At 43.5% G+C, this 21,034-nt stretch overlaps 1 protein-coding gene across 1 annotated transcript in view; it reads left to right on the forward strand.

Moving 5' to 3' along the window:
* Nucleotides 1–10,022: 10,022 nt before the first annotated feature.
* ADRA1A (adrenoceptor alpha 1A) overlaps nt 10,023–21,034 on the forward strand; it is a 47,166-nt gene continuing 36,154 nt past the window's right edge. Inside the window, exon 1 of the mRNA XM_053367691.1 lies at nt 10,023–11,766. Within this exon, the coding sequence (XP_053223666.1) occupies nt 10,878–11,766 (889 nt within the window). The 5' untranslated portion in view covers nt 10,023–10,877. The remainder of the gene's footprint in view (nt 11,767–21,034) is intronic.

The raw sequence follows: 21,034 nt of genomic DNA on the forward strand, positions 1-21,034 counted from the left end.
CCAACTTAGAATAGCATCCCAAGGATATAAGAACCTAAGAAGAGCCCACTGGATCAGACCATTGGTCCACCCAGGCTAATCGCCCACACAGCTTAGATTTTTAAAATATTAAGTTGTACAGTATATAAATGCTTAAAATAAATTCCAGCATCTTGTTCTCATGGTGGCCAATCAGATGCCTATGGGATTCCCACAAACGGAACGCAGAGCACAACAGCACTTGTGATTCCTGCAACTGGTATTCAGACGCATACTGCCGCTAACAGTGAATGCAGAACACAGTCGTGGTGGCTAGGAGCCATTGATACCTTTACTGTATATTCCTTAAATATGACACTTCAACCAAAGTGGTTATTTTTGAGAGAAAACACGTATAGAAGTGCATCTTTTGAGAGAAAATTCATTTAGAAATATTTGTATGTGCATTTTAATGTGCTTTCTTAAAAAAATAAATTACAGAATAACACAGAGATTACTCATTGGTGCACATATGTGAAAGTCCATCTCTACAATTGAGTAGTGGTCTGTAATGGCGGTCACTCAAGAAACCAAGGAAACTTCCACAGTGACATGTGACAGCCTAGTTTATGCCTGGAGGTTGGCAGAAATATTTCCATCAACTATTATAGATGATTGTATCAAGTGCTTGTTTTGCTTTCCATCCACTCAAATGTAACATTTGCTACTAACTGCATACTATGGACATGAAACCCAGAGATTCTCCTAATCCACGCAATCTGGGACATCATCACTTGCTACATTTCAAAACATTTGAGCAAAAACACCAGCTAGGCTTTTGACCCTTATAGGAAATTTTTGTGCAGAAGGTTTGCAGAAAAAAGAAAAACCTTCCTTCAACTAGTCCTTATTTGTCTGGATTTTGTTATATAGCATGCTCAGTATTCAGGACAAGGTCTCAAATATCTTTCAGAGAGAGAGAGAGAGAGAGAGAGAAGAAGAAAAGATCTTAGATTTGTGTGGTTTGCTAAAAAAAAAATCAAAACTGCAACAGTGCTGGAGACTCATTTTTTTTCTTGAGCTCCTTTGTAACTAACACTTCCTCCAAATGACTCAGGGCATAACTACATATTACTCTGCAGCTGCATGTAAAAATGTCTCTCTTGCAAAACACCCTCATAAGAAGAAGCCACTTCTACATTAACACCCTCCCCCAGTGGGCTTATCTGCAGGTGACAGAAAGCAATATAAGATAGCCTCCCCACAACATCCCCATCACCAGCAACCCCACCCCAGACCCTTATCCACTGAGTGGGAAGGTCCGAAGAGGGAATCCTCAAACACCCAGCCAAACACACCTTGAATCCTCTGGATCACTGGGAATCTCAATTGTGCAGGTTCCCAACCACTTGGAGAACTCCAGGATGCACACCCAGGCTCCGGCCAGTGGGGACAGGGACACAGGGGTGAGAGCACTTCCTCCACATGTTCTGAGAAAGCTGCTGGTTGCCTTTGCTCCCTTTTTTCATAATTTACTATTCAACATCATTTGACAATGTTAATACATAGGTGATAACAACAAGAAATTGATATGAAATTGCTTATTGTGCCAGGAAAAAGCCACTACACCTAATCAGTCTAAGACTATTTCCCAAAGCACATTTAAAACTAGTAAAGGCGTGCAGTGTGTGTACTGCAATGCTTACTGCTTACTACCAAATTAGCCATGAATACATTGCGAACTCAAAACATATGTGTGGTAATAAATGGCATCTTTTACTGTAATCAACACACCTTCAACTTTACCAAAAAAAAAATTGTCTTGCCTCTCTCTTCCTTCTTGATATTTTAAGAAATTTGTCTGCTTGGTCCTAGCAAAATCTTATATTTTATCCATCCATTCTTTGATTTGGGGTGTTGCATAGACATCACCTTGCCAACAAAGGTCTGTATAGTTAAAGCTATGGTTTTCCCAGTAGTGATGTATGGAAGTGAGAGCTGGACCATAAAGAAGGCTGATCACTGAAGAATTGATGCTTTTGAAATATGGTGCTGGTGGAGACTCTTGAGAGTCCCATGGATTGCAAGAAGATCAAACCTATCCATTCTTAAGGAAATCAGCCCTGAGTGCTCACTGGAAGGACAGATCCTGAAGCTGAGGCTCCAATACTTTGGCCACCTCATGAGAAGAGAAGACTTCCTGGAAAAGACCCTGATGCTGGGAAAGATGGAGGGCACAAGGAGAAGGGGACGACAGAGGACGAGATGGTGGGACAGTGTTCTCGAAGATACTAGCATGAGTTTGACCAAACTGCGGGAGGCAGTGGAAGACAGGAGTGCCTGGCGTGCTCTGGTCCATGTGGTCATGAAGAGTCGGACACGACTAAACAACAACAACAAATATAATGTCAACCAGTTTGCAAATGTATACAGAATTCCCAAAAGGTTGGTGATTCTACACCTATGCATTTCAATCCTTGGCTACTGAATCACAGAGTTATGGACCTGAATAGGACTTTGCAGGTCATCTATTCCAGCCCCACCAATGCAACTCACCTTACAGGGGAAGTGCCTTAGCTCAATGGTTACCTGCAGAAGATCTCAGGTTCAGTTCCTGGCATCATGGGAGAGACCTCTATCGGAAATCCTGGAGAACTCTGCTAGTCAGTGCTGAACTAATTAGACCCTTAGGAAGCTTGCTAGGTTCCTATATCCAATATTACAACATTATGTTTCGGTGGTCGTTGAGTCTCTGCTTTAAAACCTCCAATGAAGGAAAATACACCACCCACTCCGTTGTCATACAGCCTATATCACTTTCATTTTTTCTCTAGTGTTTGGTAGAAATCCCCTTGTCACTTGAGCCCATTCGTTTGAGTCCCACTCCCTGGAAAAACAGAAAACAAATTTGTTCCATGTGATAGCCCTTTACATATTGCCTCTTACTTGTTTCTTCTCCAGGCTATTGTTTCTGACCTAATTGCTTCTTAGCAGCCCCTTCAATAATTTCTCCAGTCCCCTCACAATCTCTGTCACCCTGCTCTAAATACACTCCAGTTTATATAAAAATAAAAAAATGTCCAGTAGCACCTTACAGACCAACTAAGTTTGTTCTGGTATAAGCTTTCATGTGCATGCACACTTCTTGCACATGAAAGCTTATACCAGAACAAACTTAGTTGGTCTATAAGGTGCTACTGGACAACTGTTAATATTTTTTTTAATTTCGACTATGTCAGACCAACACAGCTACCTACCTGACTCCAGTTTATAGATATTCTTCTATGGTGCTGAGAAAGCAGTACTGATGCAATCAAAAAACCCAAAAACAGAGAACATTAATCCTATGTGCCATTCTGTGTAGTGGATTTATAAATTAAATCCAGTTCAGATCTGTTCCTCAGGATCTATGTGTGCAGATCACTTGATAAGCCTTCTTTCATCCAAACCAAACTCTGCCTCAAAACCACCGGATTCATGCATTAAGAACAGGAAATATAATGCCTACTTTTCCCTGCTTGAACCACATTACTGACAGTATACAAACTGATTCCCATAAGCAAATTCATCATTTGATGACTGCAACATCAAGTGATATCTAAGAACTAGAGGATGCCCTCAGCTTCCTTTGCCTCCTGAATTCTGGTTTAGCATTAGGAATTGGAGCTTGCCTGCCTTTCAGTTCCTTCAGTTAATTTGTATTATTTTATTTTATTTTTATTTGTACCCTGCCCTTCTGATTGGGTTGCCCCGGCAAGCTCCCAGCATTAGCAAGATGCACCAGTTTGCATCAATATTCTTTTTAATGCAGTGCTTTCCTGTGCAAATAGGAAATAACTTAGGACTGATCTTAGAGTTGAGCCATGTGCTCACTTCTGGCATTGGTGGTGGCTGTGTGCCCCAGCTGGTGCCATGTGCCAAACCCTCTATGTAGTGGCTCTGATACATTCTGTTGGCCAGCTTTTCACATGTCATTGTCATTTCAGGATTTCGAAGCCCTCACTTTGAGTGCACAGAAATCCAGTCCCCAGTGGGACTCCAGTGGAGTTTTTCAGCCTCCCTTGCTAGGTGGAGCTGCCTTATTTCCAGGTGCAGGTTCAAAGAAAGAAAAAGGCGAGACGGTGCTTGTGCGAGTTTTAGAAGCTGAAGGGGAATCGATCAATAAGGGTTTTCATTACTGTGAAAAAGTAGAGAACATGGGGTGCTCAGAATAAGCAGAATCAGATGGATGGTCTTCAGAGCACTCGCATGGGGGTGGGGTGGAATAGCTGCCCCGATTTTTCTTTTCTTTTCAGCTAGTAGTTTTCCTACTCGGAGAAGAAGCTTTTATTCTTTAAATGAATTCTTTTCAAGCCTATTATCTTCAATCAAGCAAGTTCTTTGCTGGGGTAAATCAGGAGGGGGGGCTGGCCCCAATTTGCATGTGTGGTTGACAGCCGCTTGAAGACATTTTGCCAGCGAATGTGCACCGCAGTGCTGATAGTAGGCGAGGTCACATTCATCTCGGTTTGTTTTTTAATTAATGGCACTTCCAAGCTGCTGATATTTTGAGGACCGTTCAATCACATGCCAGCAAATTCAGGCTGCTCCATTACAGCTGACAGGGAAGCCTGGCACAATAAACCCGCTTCCCTGAAAGATTGGACTTTTTGCGATAAGGAAAATGCGCCGAGAAGTGTGCGATGGCACTTGGTGGATACAATATTATCAGATCTTCCTGCAAAGAAGTCAAGGGAAATGCTCGATAAAGCAAGAAAAATCGTGACAGTTTCCTCTGCGTAAAAAACACCAAGCTTTTTACAATAGTTCTAACATCATCCCTCCGTTCTTTTTTTCCTTTTCTGTATTTCCCTTTTCTTCTTTGTATCACACGAGCCCGGTGTGAATGTACAGCTCACAAACATTTCCCAAATATTGTTGCTGTAATATAATTTTACGTGGTTACGAGAGGCAGCTAAAGAACCAAATTCTATCATTGCTTTTGCATCGAATAGGTGGAGGAAAGGGGAAGAGAGGGAGGGAGAATCAGCAGAGAGAGACGTGGACAACTGTCAAACGTGCTCTTTACTATGCTGCAATACGGTAAGAGGCGGGAGATTACGGTAAAATCGAAGGGGATCCTACCCAGCCAGCTGCATCAGCTCAGCCGCCGTGAAGTTGCTGCTTCTCCTTGACAGTGCAAAGCGGAGTGTTATTCGGCTGGGAGGAGGGGAGGGGGGGTCACGGAGCTGGCCTCCATCCCCGGCCAGCCATTGGGACAGAGGGAATAAGTGTAAATGTGAGTCATCAAAATACATGGGGGGTGGAGAGTGCTTGCATGGTTTGGTTTTGCTTCCGAGCAGAATGTCCCACGGTGCGCTGGAGATGTCTGCCTGTCATCCTCCTGCCTCGCGCGCTCTGCAACAGGAGGTCTGTAGCCCTTCAGCTTGAAGGAGAAGCGCAGGCAGCAGCTTAGAGACGGTGGTCGGAGCTAGAGACCCGCGTTGCCTGTTTGCATCTGCCAGCTGCTTTTCTCCTAGGTAATGCTGACACGGTTTGTTTGTCCGTTTGGGGTTTGCGCACCTTACAGCCATTCGCAATTTTCTCATTTTAATTTCCTAGTCCCCCAATAGGCACTGTTGTTGTTTATTTAGACTTGCTTAGACCGGTTTAGACCTCTGCTGGGACTTGGTGCATTTTCTCCTCCCAATTTTTGCATATGTGGGGGGGGGGATACACTTAATGCTCCAGTTTTCCCCACTTGTTATGAAATATCTATACCATTTGAATGAAACTGTGTTCATTATTTGTCATCATTTCCCCCTCAATAATTTTCACCTCATAACTTGTTCATCTTAGAACTTACCATTTCTACGCGCCTTTTCTTTCTTTCTTTCTTTCTTTCTTTCTTTCTTTCTTTCTTTCTTTCTTTCTTTCTGACAAGGAAACAACTTCAGAACAGTCCAAGAGGCTACTTTGTGTTCATATGCTGACATTTTAAAACTAAAACTGTGAAACTACTTGCGGAGGGAAAATTCAGCAGTATTTCTCTCTCCGGGTAACTAGCATGTGTGAAATGACTATTTCCTGATTGTAAATTGTTTTAACTGTTTTTAATACTGAATTTTAAATTGTTGTAACCTACTCTGGGACCTAATGGCACCAAGTGACGGTGGTAGTAACTTTCATTGTTGTTGTTGTTGTTGTTGTTGTTAACAGAGAGACTTGTAGCACTCTAAAAACTAACAGATTTATTTTGTCTAGAACCTGTTTCATCAGATGCTCAAATTGTTTCCTCAGGTAGCCCAAATATGTGTGCCTGAGTACACATGTGGACATCCATGTACAGCGGGGGGGGGGGGAGAGAGATGTGTATGTTGGGTCCAAAAGGTCAGGAATTATATAAGTCTAGTCAATCTGTAGCAATTTTATGCAAAGCTTAAATGTATACATTGCCTAGATGCAACCACCAATAACTAGCTGTAATATAACTTTCCAAGCTTGTCTGTGTTAATTTCATCCCTATTGCGGCTAAAAAATCTCAGGTCTCAATTAAGTCCTAAAATGAAGAAGAATCTGTGAGGTTTAATATATTGTTTCCCAAAATACTAGCAAGTGTTGCATACTGGGAAATTGGACAATTACCAGTTACAGGAAGAATTGTTACCCGGTTGATACCTGATTTTTGTGTTCCCAACCATATAAATCCTACAAAGATTGGGTCCAGCTCTTCTGTGATTTATTTTATCTGCATTAGTCTTAGTAGAAGCCTTTTGGGAAAGTCACAGATCAGTGACAGAGGACACATTTTGCAATGCAGAAGGTCCTAAGTCCAGTCCCTGGAATAGCTAAGTAGGGCTGGAAAGATGTCTGTAAACTTAGGCAGTCAGAACAGTCAGTGCAGAGCAGACAATATTGTGTGTCTATTGGTCTCAGTTTGTGCTCTGACATCTCCATGTATTGAAGAGAGAACTTGGGGAGCAAGACTAGGAAAGATTCTGTGATTCTGGGGAGGTGCTGCCATCTTTAATGAGCAATTTGGGACTAAAGAGATGGATGAGTTGCCTGGTCTGGCTCAGGAGAAACTTCGGAATCTCTTAGCAAGTGAGGGAAGAAAGCATGTTGTACTTTCTGCTCCTGTGTTTATTTGTTTGGAACATTCAAAGCTTATTACTATTATTATTATTGTTATTATTATTACCCTGCCCATCTGGAGAATATGTCTTCTTTCCTTACTTGGAGAGGTGCACATGCTGTTTCAATACCTGGAGTGTACACAGCTCTCATACAGAGTGAAAACCACTGTTTTCAAACTTCTAAAAATGCTTTTGCTATAAACTATTTGTTATACCATTGCTTTAGTTTCTTAAAAGAGGGCCATTGGGGTTCACATGTACCCCAATGTAAGAGCTGTTCGACAGTGGAATTTGCTGCCAAGGAGTGTGGTGGAGTCTCCTTCTTTGGAGGTCTTTAAGCAGAGGCTTGACAACCATATGTCAGGAGTGCTCTGATGGTGTTTCCTGCTTGGCAGGGGGTTGGACTCGATGGCCCTTGTGGTCTCTTCCAACTCTATGATTCTATGATTCTATGAAAGTTATTTATTAGATCTATGAATGCCCAACACCCTAATCATAGGCTCATTTTGAACATTACTTAACTCAAAATATCTTAGGAACTGTAGTTTGTTAAGGGTGCTTGGAAAAGTAATTCATTGGGGGATAAACTACAGTTCCCAGGACTCTTTGGTGGAAGCTATGGGCTTTAATTCAAATGCCTGGGGTTGTATCCAAAGCAGTACTATGGGAACAGTCCAACAGTGCAAGGATTTCTGCTTGCACAATGGAATGTTCTCCCTCCATTCTCCCACTGCACCCCCTAAATTTGTTCTATGGGTTCTCACAACCCTCCAGGGCAGATTTGGGGGAGGCATGGGGTGTACATGTAGGGAGAAGTGAGGGTTCGTTGCACAAGCATAAATCCTTGTGCAAATGCAGGAATGGAGACCCTCCAGCCCACAGGCCAGTCTCGACCCAGGCTTCCCCATTTGGCCTGCAAGGCCACCTACCCACCCTACACCCAACATTGTGCAAATAACATTGTGCTTGATTTGCTTCCAATTTGCCCAACAACAAGGCTTTGAAGCACTGCACAGAGCAGGCGGCCAGGGCTATGCAGGATCACACACACCCCAACACACACACACATCAATGGATGCCAACAGCAAATGATCATGCTTGATCTGTGTATATGGGAGAGCACCCAAACCCAGCACCAAGCAACCTCCCCCTGTCCATCAGCTGATGTGAAAGGAGAACAACCTCTCCTTGGTCTGGGTGTATTTTCTGCCTTTATTTCAGCCGTTCATTCACTGCAAAGGGGGTTTCAGTGAAACAGCTGCTGAAACAAAGGGGGGCTGCCTGCTGGTGCTTTTTGAAGCCCCACCTTCGGGACCTCAGAGCACCAAATCCCCTGGTGCCATTTGTGACATCAGAAAATTGATAGATGGGTGGCCCCACTCACCTGTCAAGTTTGGCCCATGCAGACAAAACACTAAAGGAATGAGTGAATTAGATACTGCCCATAGTCTGACTAATTTACCCATTCAGCCCATTATTCTGCTTTGACTGGCAGTGGTCTCAATCAGAGTGGAGTCTTTATCATTAATGTGCTACCAGATCATTTTAAGTGGGATTGCCAGTGATTGAAGCAGGGGTCTTCTGATTTTGCTGTGTCACTCTTATGCGCAAGGGCTGGTGGTGGTCACTCACTACTCAGTGCTGAAGGTATTCTACATATGGCACAGAGCTATGTCTAAGTATTGATAGTGGGGTCATCCCTAGCACGGATCAGGCCTTCTTGCCTGGGCAAAACATTGGCTGTAAAAAGAAAATGCAGGCTGGAAAAATCCCTACAGAGTAGCCATGGCATATTCGTATCTAAGAGCTGAATCAGTGTAAAATCTATCTCGCCCACTATTTATACATATGTGGGACCATTGCTAATGTGGAAGAGAAAGTAGGAGAGCATTGTAATTCCAGTTGCTAGTCTGCGTTACAAATCACTTTGAGCCTGTAGTGTGAAAATGTCCATAGATTTCTTCTCACTGTGTAGCCACAAGCTTTTCTGTCTTCATCAGATGAAAAAGGAAAACACGGAGAAACTTCTTTTGAAATATGTGGCATTGTCCCTATATTGAGACTGCAGGGTTGTGATTGACAAAACCACCAGGCAGCAATAGCATTCTTGCACTGAGAGTCAGGAAGGATGGTGTAATGGGGGGGGGGGCTGAGGGGGCCGTTTCCCCTGGTGCCATTTAGCGCCCTGCCCCATTGTGAGCACTTGTGTCCTTCTCAGCACCCTCCAGCTAGAGGGCAGCTGAGAATGATGCAATAGTGTGCCCCCCCCCGGCCCCTGTGGGCCCAGCGCTGCTTTTCCTAGTGGTGCTGCTTGCCAAGAGGGTGCCCTGGGCTGTTGCATCCTTCACACGGAGCCCTCCAGCTGGGGGGCAGCTGAGGAGGAGGCAACAGGCATGCGCCCTGGCCCCTGCAGGCAGTGCCATAGTGCTGCATTCACGGGGACAAGGGCACAGCCCGGTTGAGTCCTTCTCAGCCGCAATGCAACTGGAGGATGCCATGAGAAGAACGCAAAAGCTCACAGCACCCTCCCTTGAGCCCAGCACCACTTGCAAAAGCAGCACTGGGTTCGCAGGACCAAGTTGCACACCTGCTCGCAGCACCCCACAAGCCCATTTTTGTGAGTCTTGCAAAGCAACACTGGGCTTGCAGGGCACCGTGAACTCACCCCATTTTGCAGCAGTGGGCAGGGGTCCCTCCTGTGGTGCGCCCTGCCCCCACAGCGTGCCCTGCATGCGCCCTGGTGTGCACCTGCCCCGGAGGCAGGTGGGGGATGCTCCACCATTGGTCAAAAGCAAGGGGTTGAGCAACAGGATCTACTGAGCAAGCAATATAGTAGTAAACAGAAGTTAGTGCTGCAGATGATAAGGGAAAATCAGTCAAGCTGATTCCCAGGTCCCGGAAAACCTTTGCAGTCTGGACATTACAGCAGCAGGGAGCCATGGCTTTTGAAATAAGCTTCCTTTTCTTTTTTCTTATTTAGGAGTTAGCATATCTATCCTGCAAGGAGCACAACAAGCAGAAGTCCCTGTTTGGAGCTATGACCAACATTTGTTAATAAGCTTACGTCCTGGAGGCAGCTGGCACAATGCTGAGAATCTTACGGCTTCAGCAAACTTTGTTCCACATCTCAAGACTGTGATGCACATCTCTGATGATAACAAAAGCAAAGCTTAATTGGAAACATCCTTGTGGTCTCCCACTATTCCAACTTTAAACATATTTGAAAATAAAGTATGATAAAGACCCAAATAAATGGGAGAAAAGAGCATGTTCCTGTCATTTGTGTCTAATGAGACAAATTTAAATGGACACACTTCAGATGTTGATGGCCTTTCCACGAACTCAGACATTTTCCTTTGCTACAAACCCAAACATATTTTCCTTGCTTAGTAGCAGAAAGCATTCTGTAACCTGATGGCTCTTTTTTGAACAGCCCAAGAGAAACTTGGAAAGAGATCTTTGACCCCTTCTGCAATACTGTGTCATCAAGCATCCCACAAGGTCCAGAGAACATCAAGGAGTGTCCTAAAGAGAGTCTTCCAAATTGCAGCAGAATTTTTATGTGGCCTAACTGGAACAGATGCCACGGAATAAATGCGGATTTTCAAATAAGTTTCCCAGTCTGGGGTGTCCTTCCAGGTTCTGCATTTATAAAGCAAGAACCACATTTCCAGTTAGTTTTTATCAACAATGTGGAAATAAGGCTTCTTGCAACACTACCAAATATTTGTTCTTCGCTCTTTCAAAGAAAGGGCAGAGTGAATCACAAACAACACTGGATGAACATTAACCAGTATTGATATAATGGCTTTGAACTCCGAGAACATCTCTGCCTCTGACTGCTTCAACTGCACCCAGCCTGTGGAGGAAGTAAACATTTCAAAAGCCATATTATTAGGTGTTATCTTGGGGGGGCTGATTGTTTTTGGAGTCCTTGGTAACATTTTGGTTATCCTGTCAGTAGCCTGCCACAAGCACCTGCAAAGCGTAACTCACTATTACATTATCAACTTGGCTGTGGCTGACCTCCTGTTGACTTCTACTGTCCTCCCTTTCTCTGCTATTTTTGAGATTTTGGGGTATTGGGTTTTTGGGAGGATCTTCTGTAACATCTGGGCAGCTGTGGATGTTTTATGCTGCACAGCTTCCATCATGAGCCTTTGTGTCATCTCTATAGACCGATACATTGGGGTGAGCTACCCGCTAAGATATCCAGCCATAGTGACTGAAAAGAGGGGCCTGCTAGCCCTTCTGTGTGTCTGGGTACTGTCCCTTGTGATATCAGTAGGGCCCCTCTTTGGCTGGAAACAGCCAGCTCCAGAAGATGAAACCATCTGTCAGATCAATACTGACCCTGGTTATGTCTTATTCTCTGCCCTGGGCTCCTTCTACCTCCCCTTGATCATCATACTGGCAATGTACTGCCAGGTGTATGTGGTGGCCAAAAGGGAAAGCAAAGGACTGTCTTGTGGCCTGAAAACAGAGAAGTCCCATTCAGAGGAAGTGACTCTTCGCATCCACCGCAAAACCACCACAGAAACCACTGGATCAACACCCAGCACCAAGCACAAATCCAATTTTTCCGTGAGGCTCCTCAAGTTCTCCAGGGAAAAGAAAGCAGCTAAAAGTCTGGGGATTGTGGTGGGATGCTTCATACTCTGCTGGCTCCCCTTCTTTATCATCATGCCCATCGGTAAGTCAAGCAAATGCATTTGGTCACGAAGAGGGTGGGGTTGCGCAACTTTTGTTGTGAATTGCATTAATGTCCACGATTCTGCATCAGATCCTCTGGTGATTGTAAATAAGATATTTGGTCTCCTGTAACTCTGGGACAGCTAGGGAACAAATTCATTGAGGATAAGGCCAGTGCTTTATTTTTAGGGGGAAAGGTGCCTGTACTCACCATGAAGTTGTTACTGTAAGTGCCATATTTTTAACATTGGGGGGGGGACAGTGCTGGTGCTGAGTACCCTTGAGTTGCCCCAGGAAAAAAGGCACTGGATAAGACTATCCTTGGCTACAGACCATCATAGTTAAGTTCCTTGAAGGCAGTGTGCTGCTGAAGACCAAGCAGGGTGAGTTTTGTCACACTCAAATCCTGCTTTGAGGCTTCCCAGAGGGCAATATGTTTGGCCAATATGAGAAGAGGAAGCTGAACTGAATGGATTTTGGTTTGATCCAGTAGGGCTTTTCTTAAACTAGACGTGACAGCCACTGCGGCATTTTAGCTGCACGTCCTTCTCATTCACATCTAAATTGTGGTATATGGGTTCTGTTTAGAAGGAGTGCACAGCAGAGGACAGGAGTGCCAGCTTGGCTCCATGACCGTGGGTGCCATGCAGCGTGCATGGCCCTGGCACAAACATTTGTGGGTGCTCAGCCCCTTCATGTGGAATTTTGTGGGTGCTCAGGCACCCAGGGCCCCAGGGAGTTGGCACCTATGGCAGAGGGAAACCGAGCTCTCCCTTTCCTTTCCTGGGGTCCATTATCCCATGCTCTTTTCTTTCCCAGCTTCTAGTCCTCGAGCTGGAGAAAAAATGGGAAGGCACAACTTTGCACAACTAAGAATGGGGAAATGAGACAAGGGAAGGGGATGGTTCTCCTCCACTCATGCTTGGCCCCCTTTTGATGTCGGAATAAGATCTCACAGTCTATTTGATATGTTAACAGCATGGGCATATGACTGAACTGCTTTCATTGTGCTGCGTTTGACCCAAAGAACGAAGGATGTGATTCTGTGCATGCCTATATAGGAATAAACCCCACAGAATGCTCTTGCTTTTAGTAAAGAGACCTAAGACCAGGCTGCAAAGTATCAACTCTAGGGTACAGGTAAAGGTACCCCTGCCCATACAGGCCAGTCTTGACAGACTCTAGGGTTGTGCACTCATCTCACTCTAGAGGCCGGGAGCCAGCGCTGTCCGCAGACACTTCTGGGTCACGTGGCCAGTGTGACGAAGCTGCTCCGGCGAACCAGCACCGGAGCAGCACACGGAAACGCCGTTTACCTTCCCACTATACAGCGGTACCTATTTATCTACTTGCACTTAAGGGTGCTTTCGAACTGCTAGGTGGGCAGGAGCTGGGACTGAACGACAGGAGCTCACCCTGCCGCGGGGATTCGAACCGCCGACCATGCGATTGGCAAGTCCTAGGCGCTGAGGTTTTACCCACAGCGCCACCCGCTACCCACTCTAGGGTGGATCTGTGTATTTTAAAACTAACCTGATATAACTAACTGGCTGGAAGCTATCCTCTTTGTGGTTTTCAAAAGTCCATTGTTGCCAGTGAAGTACCAAATCTGACTTGGTACCTTATTCTAGTGCCTGGGGAGGAGTGGATTTTCTTGATTATTTCAGAAGATTATTTCAGACATCTGCTCAATGTACAATCTGTATATGGCAAACACTCAAATCATAAGTCTGGATGCAAGCTGGTTTAGGGCTTACTCCCAAATGCATTTGCATGGTCCTATTTTATCTATCTATCTATCTATTTATTTAATAAATTTATACACTGCTTGATTGCAAAAAATCTCAAAGCATTTACAAAAATACTTGCTTTCTCAACACTTGATGCTTATAGCTCATTGGACTGGAGCTAAAGTGATTTTGGATCTCTGAAAGCCAATTCATTCAGTGCTGCAAGCAAAAAACATACATGTGTGAACCAATTTGGACTGACCTTTATTTAATGGCCCCAGTCCAGACATATGTGAAAGCAGCAGTTGTTGCAAATCCATAACCTTCTTGAAGAGATAATTGGCAAGGTTGTGAGCAGAGTGTACCTGCTCTGAGTTCAACTCCTGTCCCAACACATTAATTTTTCTACCATTATTTGTTTGGGGCTAGAGCTATGTGTACAATCGGGGCCACTGGATATGAGGAATCTCTCTTCTCCTCTGCCTTGGCCACTTGGATACAGAACCGTGTTTCTGTATGTAAATCACAATTTACTGCTATCAAAATGCACAAGTTTTTAAAATGGGAAGTTATATATAGTTACCTGAAGGTGTAATACACAATGACTGAATTATCTGAATATGCAGTACTTGTTGGAAATGTCATATTCTTGGTGATTATTTTCAGAAAAGGGGGTCTCTTGAATTTTGAAACTTGGAGACCTAAATATATTTTCACATATCTAGCGCATAGCTTTAAAAGGATCATCTGTGAAGTTATGTTTCTGATAAACATCAGACTTCTTCACATTATGGGTGGAAGGTGCTATATACAAGCAAACCAGTGGCATGCACCCATAATTGAGATATATGATCCTAACTGTGCTTATTTTAGATCATGGGAAAATAGAAGGTATGTTGAGTAAGTTGTCTCAGTCTATTCTCATTAGTATAATCATTACAATTTTAGAAAATTTGGGAAGTGAGCACAATGGAGATTTTCTCTCTGTTATTTTGTTTTTTTTAAGTATGCCAACAGAATAAAATACAGATTTCCACAAAACTAATTGCTGGCCAAGAACTATATGCAGATTTTTCTCCTATTTAGGGAATAGTCTGAATGAAGAATTGCTTACTAATCCTGGATATTAGATTAGTTCTAGTTTAAACTTGTTAGAGCACTAGAATTGCCAGCAGGCTAAATCCTTAGGTGTGGCCAAGCGAACTGCCGTTCTTTTGCAGGGGGGGTGAGTGGGAATTAAACAGCTTTGAAATGCTGTAATGTAATTCTGTACAGCGCTTATGCCAAGTCTGATTTAACAAGGCTGCTCACAAGGGGTCAGACTCAATTAATTTTAAAGAAACGTTAATCTACTCTCTTCCACTCCGCACTTCTTATTTGTTCATTGGTTTTATGAATTTTGTGGCTTGGAGATCCTAGGGCTGGGTGCTTGGGAGGGTGGAAGGACACTTAAAGGAAGACTCTTAATCTCAGGAATGTGGTTTTGAGCCCCACGTTGGGCACACGATTCCTGCATTGCATGATCCTTGCGGCCCCTTCCAATGCTACAATTCTGTGATATAGTTTTACGAGGAAGGGTTAGGTGGGGTGGGAATGATTAAAATTAAATTAAAATTTGGGGCCAAATCTTTTAGATATTTTTACTGAATTGTTACATTCAAATAACAAACTGTATAAAAAGAAAGGGTTTTTGGAAAAAGTGCCACACCATAATGCTCCCTGTGCTAGTTATGATTTGGTTAACTTTTATCTGCTTTAACTGTCCTGAATAAAGTCAGACAGAAATTATTTAGGTACAGTTCCTTGGTGAGTAATTGAGTTCATTATTTTCAGCTGAGAGTATACATAAGCGTTTTTTGAATTATTTATTGATTTTAATTAATATTCAGTTGTTTGGCATCCCTGGGGTTTTCACTCTGTGACTCTTTGTTCATTTATCGCCTCCTCGTCTATCTATTACAGAAACACCCCTGAAAAAAACATGTAACATGAATAAATGTAACTGTTGACCTTTCCCCCCCCTCCACAGAAAAGTATAATTAAGCTAATATTTGAAAAAATATTTTATGCAGCCCCATAGTTTTGCAACATCTTAATCACAAAGCAGAATCATATGCGCCTCCAACAAGATGAAATAGGGAATTTTTTGTACTTTTTGTAATACAGGAAGAACAGTTCTTATCTGGATAAGCTTGTCTGTTGGTTGATAATTATCAGCTAAATTTATTAAAGTGATAATTTCCTTATAATTCAAGGTAAAGAAAAAAAGTTATTGAGAAATATTATGCTAATCAACCTGCCAGCCTGAGAAAGTTATTAACACATAAGCATTAATGTAACTTATCAAAACCCACTTACACTGCAATCCTCTGTTTGTCTACTCAGAAGTAACTGCCACGGTGTTCTATGAGGCTCAATCCCATCTCTACCAAGTACATTTAGGACTGCACAAAAACATTTACTTCTAATAAGTCTAATTTGAGCATATTTATTTCTTCATTTCACAGACGCTCACTTTTATAGGCTTTACTAACAAACAATTGATATCTATTGACATTTACAAATGAATTGGCACAATACTTGTGTGTCTTCTCATGTGTAAGCCCCATGGAAGTGGACAGGAAATACAGAAGGGCAGGGCAAAAAAGGAAAGCTGCTTTATACCATTGGTCCATCTAGCTTGGGATTGTCTACACTGCCTGGGAATGACTCTCCAGGAGCTCCAAAACATCTCTATAGATGTTATCAAAATTGCGAGGTAGCACCCATTCAATATCCAATTGCAAATAATTCATAGTTGGCTTCATATAAAGTTAAATGATATCTAACAATTTTTGTTTTTATATCAATTCCAACATTTCTTTTCTGATATTTTTATATTGAATTTTCTGATTTCAATGCTGCATATATATTTTGCCAACACTGAAAAGAGTCTCTACATTTAGATAGCGCCTTCCCAGACATTCTTATAATATGATACCTTATTGATAAACTGAATTTATGATTGACAATTATGGTTTATAACCATAAGGATGTCCAGTGATGTCTGTAAGTTTTTGTTTTTCAAGAAGGACAGCTGCCTTTCAATTACATGTTTTCATTTAAACACTCAAGGAAGCTTAGAAAGTGAACAATTCAGCTATTGAATTCAAACAGCTGTAATCACATTTCACATTTTATTCTTTAGAACAATCATTGGGCTCTGACTAACGGCTTGTGGACAAGGTTTGCTCGGCTCTGCAGAAGGTAAAGTCCTGAACAGACTAGCTTTCAATGCCCAGGCTGTAATGATGTTGGAATGCTGGTTGCCAAACAGCCACAAACATACCCAAAAAGGATTAGAAAGAGAAGGAGAGACATAACATTCCCCCTTCTATCTGCTTACATGGAGCCTGCAATCAAGCTGTTGCCATAGAGTCCTTGGGTTGAGCTTTAAGAAATCTTCCTCAATTTGAAACTGACCTCACATATTTGATCCCTTATAAGGGCAGTTGCCCATGGTTTGTGTCCATCTCTTTCCACAACTCCTGTGTTATTTTAGAACCACATCGTTAGTCTTTTCGGAGTCTTTTTTTGCCCCTTTTGTAATGCAGAAAATTGAACACAACAGTCAGGCTAACATGATGAAAGCTGCCCCATTAGAAACAATGGGCAAATGTTGATCCAACCAACAAGCACAGAGTTCCATAACTCAAGTTTGCAGGCTTCTCATTAAGAGAGACATCAACCAAGTGCAGCTGTAGTCTTAAAAATCACTCATTTTGGAATGATCCTATTGATCCTTAAAAACTTCATACTACAATGTAGCCCATTTGCTCCCTCTCCCCATTAAAAGACCCTTCCTGCGTGTAGCTACCCTGAGGCAAAGCTTACTCCATCTCTGCCTCAAGAATACTGGGCAGGCATCGCAAAGGAAGGCCTTTTCATTGGTGGGATCCAGATTCTGGAATGTGTTGGCCTGGGACAGAAACCTAGGTTGTTCCTTTTACCACATGTGGTGGACGTGTAGTATAATTAAAAACTACTGGGCAATGATCCATAATGAAGTAAAAAAAAAAATGTTTTAGAAATCCTTCTCTAAAAACCCAGAAGTATTGTTGCTGGAGTTAATAACAACAGAAGTGACTAAAAAAGAGAGAAACTTGTTCCTCTACGCAACAACAGCTGCACCTGTATTACTGGCCCCAAAATGGAAAACAGGTAAGGCACCAAAAAAAAGAAGAAGAATGGAGTATCAAATGGTTAGAATATGATAAGAAATCAAAATGATGAAAGCTATAAGGAGGACTGGATATGTGGAAAAATATAATAAACAAACAGTTAACCGAGCAAGATGGTAAGATTTTCAGCAGTGTAAGAAAAAACTAGTGTGTATTTAAGTATTTATAATAGGTGGGGTGAACCAAGAAAATGTAAGAAACAGAGGAGACAAAGGGAACCCTGAAAGGAGAGGATGAGAAGTCAGTGGAGGAATACTTTCTGGTTTTCTGCTTATTTTTTGATTTCCTAAAACTGTTCTTTCTTTTCTATTTCAGAGTTTTCTTTTTTGTGTCCTTTGCATCATTTCCATTCATTTCTTTGATATGGAATTGTATCAAAAACACAAATAAAACTAAATATTAAAAAAGAAAGAAACCTAGATCATACATTGCATTTTATTAGGTTCCAGGTCACAATGCTGTTGTTTATTTGACCTAGACAAGTAGCACAATTAATCTTGTGCAGCTACTGCATTTATTTTTCGTCTTCACTTGCATATCTTCACTTTGTGTTATTGTCTTTTGATATTGTATTAGTGACAACTTCTTTAGTGTTAGGTACCATCTGTAGTTAAGTTTTAGAGTGAGCTCTCTCTTTCTCGCTAATATAGATTTAAATGATGGTTTAGACCATATTTTTGAACACTGGGTAGAGTTTATTTTGTATCCTATGTTGTGTTCCCATGTGTTGAGGGTGTTTGTGGTGTCTTGGAGTAATATTTTATATATTGTAAATATAGGAGCATCATATGTCTGGTTTTCCTGGTTTTTTCAGGGTTAAAATTTCTGCCCAGGTTTTAAAAAAATTTTTGGTAAAATGTCCAGGGTTTTTTGTTTTTTAGTAAAACGAAAAAAGATCCCTGAGTGAGTTGAATTGCAATTCAGTCATAATTTGGCTGTGCGGCAGCTGCTGCTTGTGTGAATAACCGAGTGTCTTTCTTCTGTTCCAATCAGCAGGAGAGACGAGGCTGGCTCTCCTGACTTGCCTGCTCTGTAGCTGCTTTTGCTGGCTTCTAATCGCGACTTGCAGACATGGCCACTCTTTGAACATGCTTTGTGGGTGCTGTTTAATTTCTTCCTTCCTCTCATCCTGAATCACTATACCCGGTTGTCAGGTGGTGGTGTGGTTGATTGAGAGCAAACAGGCAAGACTCCGACCTGTCTTTTCCAGCTTTATTCTTAGTGCAAACTATTTACAGTGAAGAGCGTCGCAAGTTCATGTCTGGCTCAGTCGCTAGCAGAATCTGGGAGTGGCCGGTCCTTGTACTTCCCCCAGCATAGCAGCCGTGTGGCCCCCATCCTTCTCCTCCCCTCTCTGCGCTGAAACCTACTGCGCAGAGTGGGTGCTGGCAAAGGGGTACTTCCCTCCCCTCCGCTTTGCTCAGGCTCCGCGTTAAGACTCTCCCTAGCATCTCCTGGTCCCCACACCTCCTCCCCACTGGAGGAGGAACTGCTTTGCAAGATCTTCGGAGGTTCCCTATAACACAACTGCCCTCCCACCTCTCGCCTCTGAGCTGATGGCAGTTCCCTGACACCGGTCCTTGAGGTATTGCAGTGCTGAGCCATTTAAGGATTTATAGGTCAAAACTAGGACTTTGAATTGGGCCCGGAAACTATTTGGTAGCCAGTGCAGTCAGACCAGGATTGGTGTTATATGCTCTGGTGAGCAACCTGGCCACTGAATTCTGCACTAGCTGAAGTTTCCAAACCATCTTCAGAGGCAGCCCGATGTATAACGCATTGCAGTAATCAAACCTTGAGGTTACCAGAGCATAGACAACAGTAGTTAGGCTATTCCTGTCCAGATAGGGGCGTAGCTGGGCCACCAGCTGGAGCTGATGTAAGGCACTCTGGGCCACTGAGGCCACCTGAGCCTCGAGTGACAGCACAGGATCCAGGAGGATCCCCAAGCTATGTACCTGCTCCTTCAGAGGAAGTGTAACCCCATCAAGAGCAGGCGATTTCCCATCCATCTGGTCCAGGGAACCACCCACTAACAGTGCCCCAGTCTTATCTGGATTGAGTTTCTGTTTGTTGGCTCTCATCCAGTCCATTACCGAGGCAAAACATTGGCCAAGCACTTCCACTGCCTCACCTGCAGATGCAAAGGAGAAATAGAGCTGAGTGTCATCAGCATACTGGCTTTGAACTGAACCATCCTTCAAATCAAAGATAACTTCTTTCCTGGGGTGTAGCTAACTGCTCCAGCACCCAGAGCGGCGGGGGCTCTGTGCCAAGTCGCGCACGGGGGCACCGCACAGGGGTGCTGCGGCGATCCGTGCATGGGGACGCCACACAGGGGTGCCGCGATGATCCGCACATGGGGGCACTGCAGCGAGCTGCCCATGGAGTTCGCCTGGTGGACACAAGCCCCACGCTGCCATTTCGGGCAGCGTGGGGCCCCAAGCCACCGCGTCACTGCTACGAGAGATGCATGGCCCGGGCGCGCTGTAGGCCAGACCCTGCGGTAAGTGCCGATCACCGCGGTGGGCCATTTTGTCACCCCCCCCCCATGGATGACACCCGGGGTGAACCACATCCCCTGCACTCCCCTTCCTATGCCCCTGCTTCTTTCAGAGGGCTGTGCTCTGACAGCTCTTCAGATAGAAGAGTGTTCTCTGTAAAGTCAGACACATGGCTACCCTAATCTTATAACTAGCAATGATCTGTTGTTCAGACAATCATCCCCATTTCACAGGGAATTTAGTTTGAAAGGTAGGAGCTTGAACAAGGCTACTGGAAGGGGACTGGATTGTCTTAGGACAGAGCTTTCTGAACTTTTCATGTTGGTGACACGCTTTTTAGACATGCATCATTTTCTGACACAGTAATTCAGTTTTACTAGCAGAGGTCAAACTAACCCCGTGAGGAGCACAGGGAACATGCATGTGACACACCTACACACTGCAGCTGACACACTAATGTATCATGACACACAGCTTGGAAAGCTCTGTCTTAGGTTATGAACTGAGCAAACACCCAGCCTCTGAAGGCAGGTTTGCATTGGGCTGTACATTTCGGCTGTAAGGTGTGCACTTTCACGTCCCCTTAAGTTGCATAATTCAAATTTGCATAATACTAGCCGGATCATGTCCATTGTCAGATTTTCCCCCCTCTGCTCATAAGACAAATCCACTTGCTAAGTGAGTCAAATGGAATTTGGAACAGTGCTGGCAGTATGGGATCTTCCCTGCCCCCAGCTTTTTATCTGATACCTGTGATTTGCACAGCAACCTAGGAATCAAACCATTGCTGGGGGCTTTTGTAAGACTAAGGGCTG

This window comes from Podarcis raffonei, chromosome 15, assembly GCF_027172205.1.
Source record: "Podarcis raffonei isolate rPodRaf1 chromosome 15, rPodRaf1.pri, whole genome shotgun sequence".
Classification (NCBI taxonomy): Eukaryota; Metazoa; Chordata; class Lepidosauria; order Squamata; family Lacertidae; genus Podarcis; species Podarcis raffonei.